A 2,716-nucleotide genomic window follows, 5' to 3' on the forward strand; every position below is an offset into this window, starting at 1 on the left:
TATCACCATTTTTCCGAATATTGTCATGTGGTTCTTGATGTACAGAAGCAATTACTTTTGATATTGTCCAAGAGGAATCTTTTACTTTGCGAATTTTCTGTTTTGAAACAGCAATCATTTCTGCTTCTGGTTTGTGAATGTGTTTTAACCTGTTGTATTCAATAATAGCTTCTTCACTTGCTTTTACAGTTAAAGGATCAAAATTACTTAAATGCAATACTTCTAGAGATGTTAGTCGTGACAATGCAACGTACATTTGACCACAATTAAATATCAAAGTACCTATGTCCATAATAGCATTNGACAAACTCAATCCTTGACTTTTATGAATAGTAATTCCATAACTCAAAGACAATGGAAATTNTTTTCTAATAACATAAGCTTTTTCCATCACCTAAAACTTAACATTTACTTTCTCAATTGAAAATTCTAAACCTGACAACAAGCAAAGTTTTATCTTTTCTACATATTCACTATTCANAATATTTCCAATAACCGAAACCANTGTACTTATTGTACCGTTTACAAGTCCTAAGCTAGCATCAATATTGCGTCTTATCATAAGTTTGCTCCGATTTTAATAATAATTGTTTTCAAAAGTCCGGTTGTTTTAGAATTATCATTTTCTATATCCGACAGTACTTTTAAAACTTTCTTTTTTACAAACGGAGTACATTCTATCGTATTTTCCGCAATTAATATTATTTCTTTCTCCNTAATACGATTTAACATTGCCGCATTAAGAACGTCACACATATAACAAGGCAAGTAGGCAGTAAACATACGATATGTAATAAAAAGTTTTTAAGAATATCACATAATTAGTTTAATCTTGATTCCATAGAAGTACTTTCAAAAGATAGTTTTCTTTTTGAGAGAATCTTACAATCAGACGGAGTCACTAAACCAATACAAATTCTCGACAATGATTCACGATAAGTGTCATCTNCTTGCTGTCGCATATTGATTGTTAGTTNATCATAGTCAAACAAAGTAATCCATAGGTTAATAGCTCCTATAGACCCAAGATATTTATTAACTGTTTCCTTTGATAAGCGTATAAAAGCTGGATTATCGTGTACAGGAGGTAATTGAAGTAAATCTCCAAGTAAAAGAATGTGCTTTCGACCAAACCAACCGTCATCAGAGTCAGTAGTATCGAACATTTGAGACAATCGAAGATGTATGTACATTAAAGTCAAATTAGATATCATTGACACTTCATCAATTATAATGAAAATAACATCTTTGAGTTCTGCTCGTAAAACTTTTACTANGTGATCAGATAACTGTTTATATTTTGGAGTAAAACCGTGTTCAACAGGNACTTNAAGTAATCTATGAACTGTCAAACCGTCTATATTAAACGCTGCAATACCAGTANGAACTGCTACAGCAGTATCTTTGTTGAGAGTTTGTTTTATCCAACTTTTGATGGTTTTAATTAAGAAACTTTTTCCACCTTCTCCGCTAATATACAATCGTAATATTGATTCATCCGATCTTACAGTGCTAACAATTTTATCAAACACTCTTTTTTGATCTGTATTTAATTTTGCTTTCATATCAGATACATNGACTTCTTTGTCTATTTTTTCATNATATTGCAATGCTTCTATCAGATGTACGTTTACTTTGTGAAATGATTTTGTATATGTATCACANTCTTTAAGTTCTTCTAATTTTCGCCATGGTTTAAACATGAGTAATAATGCAAAGAAATAATTCTCTGGTTGTATATTAACATTGTATTTGTAATGATTGATAAGATATCCACGTTTTCGTCGTTTAAGATAAAGACCATTATCTATTATGTAATATTCGACATTCTTAATTTTTGGTTTACTCTTTGTGAGATCGTACCACTGTGCAAACTCATAAAGAGACACGCTTTCCAATTCTTTCGGTCTATCTGGATAACTATTGTCTATCAAAGACAGGCAAAATATATCTGTAGATTCACTATCAAGTTCTTCTATCTCTTTGCGGCTTCTTAATTTTCTATATCGTATTAGATTAACATCTAGCCATCTAATAGTCGTATTTCGGTCCGTTCTGTTTAGGAATACCTAACAATGTGTCAGCAGCTTTGAGAGCNCCACATTCTCTATTATGCATGAACCGCAAAGCAATATTCCAAAGGTAACTTCCCAATGATTAGTTTTGAGTATTTTTGCTATTGATAATAGATTCAGATAATTCACGTTTTCCAGTTTTATTTCTATACTCACGTATCATGTAAACAATGTTGACTTCTCACCGATAAATTGTATATCCATATTTNCTTCCCACGCAGTAAGAAAGACAGGATAATAATCATTTATATTAACTTTATTCTCTGTTCGAGGAAGATCGTAAAGTCTACTTTTATGTTTCAAATGTTTTCTACCTGCTATCAAACTTGCAACATCTCTTATGTTCATTGTTTCCGTAACAGAACGAAGAAATCCAAAACAACATCTACGTACAACTTTATGTTCTACCTTCTTAGAACGGAGACAATAATTGTTATGTATGTGTGTTTGATGCGTATGGACACGTCTGTATAATAGCGGTGATATATTTTGATTCGGCATTTTACAAGTTACATGTTGCAAAATAAAGTTGGAAACTTCTTTAGTGGACAATTCTCCTATGATCGGTGCATTTTTAATCCAAATTAGTAAATGAAAATGTTGTATACCTCTACCTTGATATTCTCGTCGCTAGAAAAAAA

General features: G+C 31.5%; 1 protein-coding gene across 1 annotated transcript; it reads right to left on the reverse strand.

Moving 5' to 3' along the window:
• Positions 1 to 6: 6 nt before the first annotated feature.
• Positions 7 to 2,423, reverse strand: LOC109861415 (ATP-dependent DNA helicase PIF1-like; the record flags this gene model as incomplete). Its single annotated transcript, XM_020441052.1, is given in 4 exon segments — positions 7 to 573; positions 576 to 794; positions 890 to 1,927; positions 2,390 to 2,423. Coding segments are annotated over 4 exon segments (1,858 nt in total), but the record flags the coding sequence as incomplete, so codon positions are not given.
• Between the last annotated feature and the right edge of the window lie 293 nt (positions 2,424 to 2,716).

Source organism: Pseudomyrmex gracilis, unplaced genomic scaffold (assembly GCF_002006095.1).
Source record: "Pseudomyrmex gracilis isolate BER0280 unplaced genomic scaffold, ASM200609v1 scaffold_746, whole genome shotgun sequence".
NCBI classification, from domain to species: domain Eukaryota; kingdom Metazoa; phylum Arthropoda; class Insecta; order Hymenoptera; family Formicidae; genus Pseudomyrmex; species Pseudomyrmex gracilis.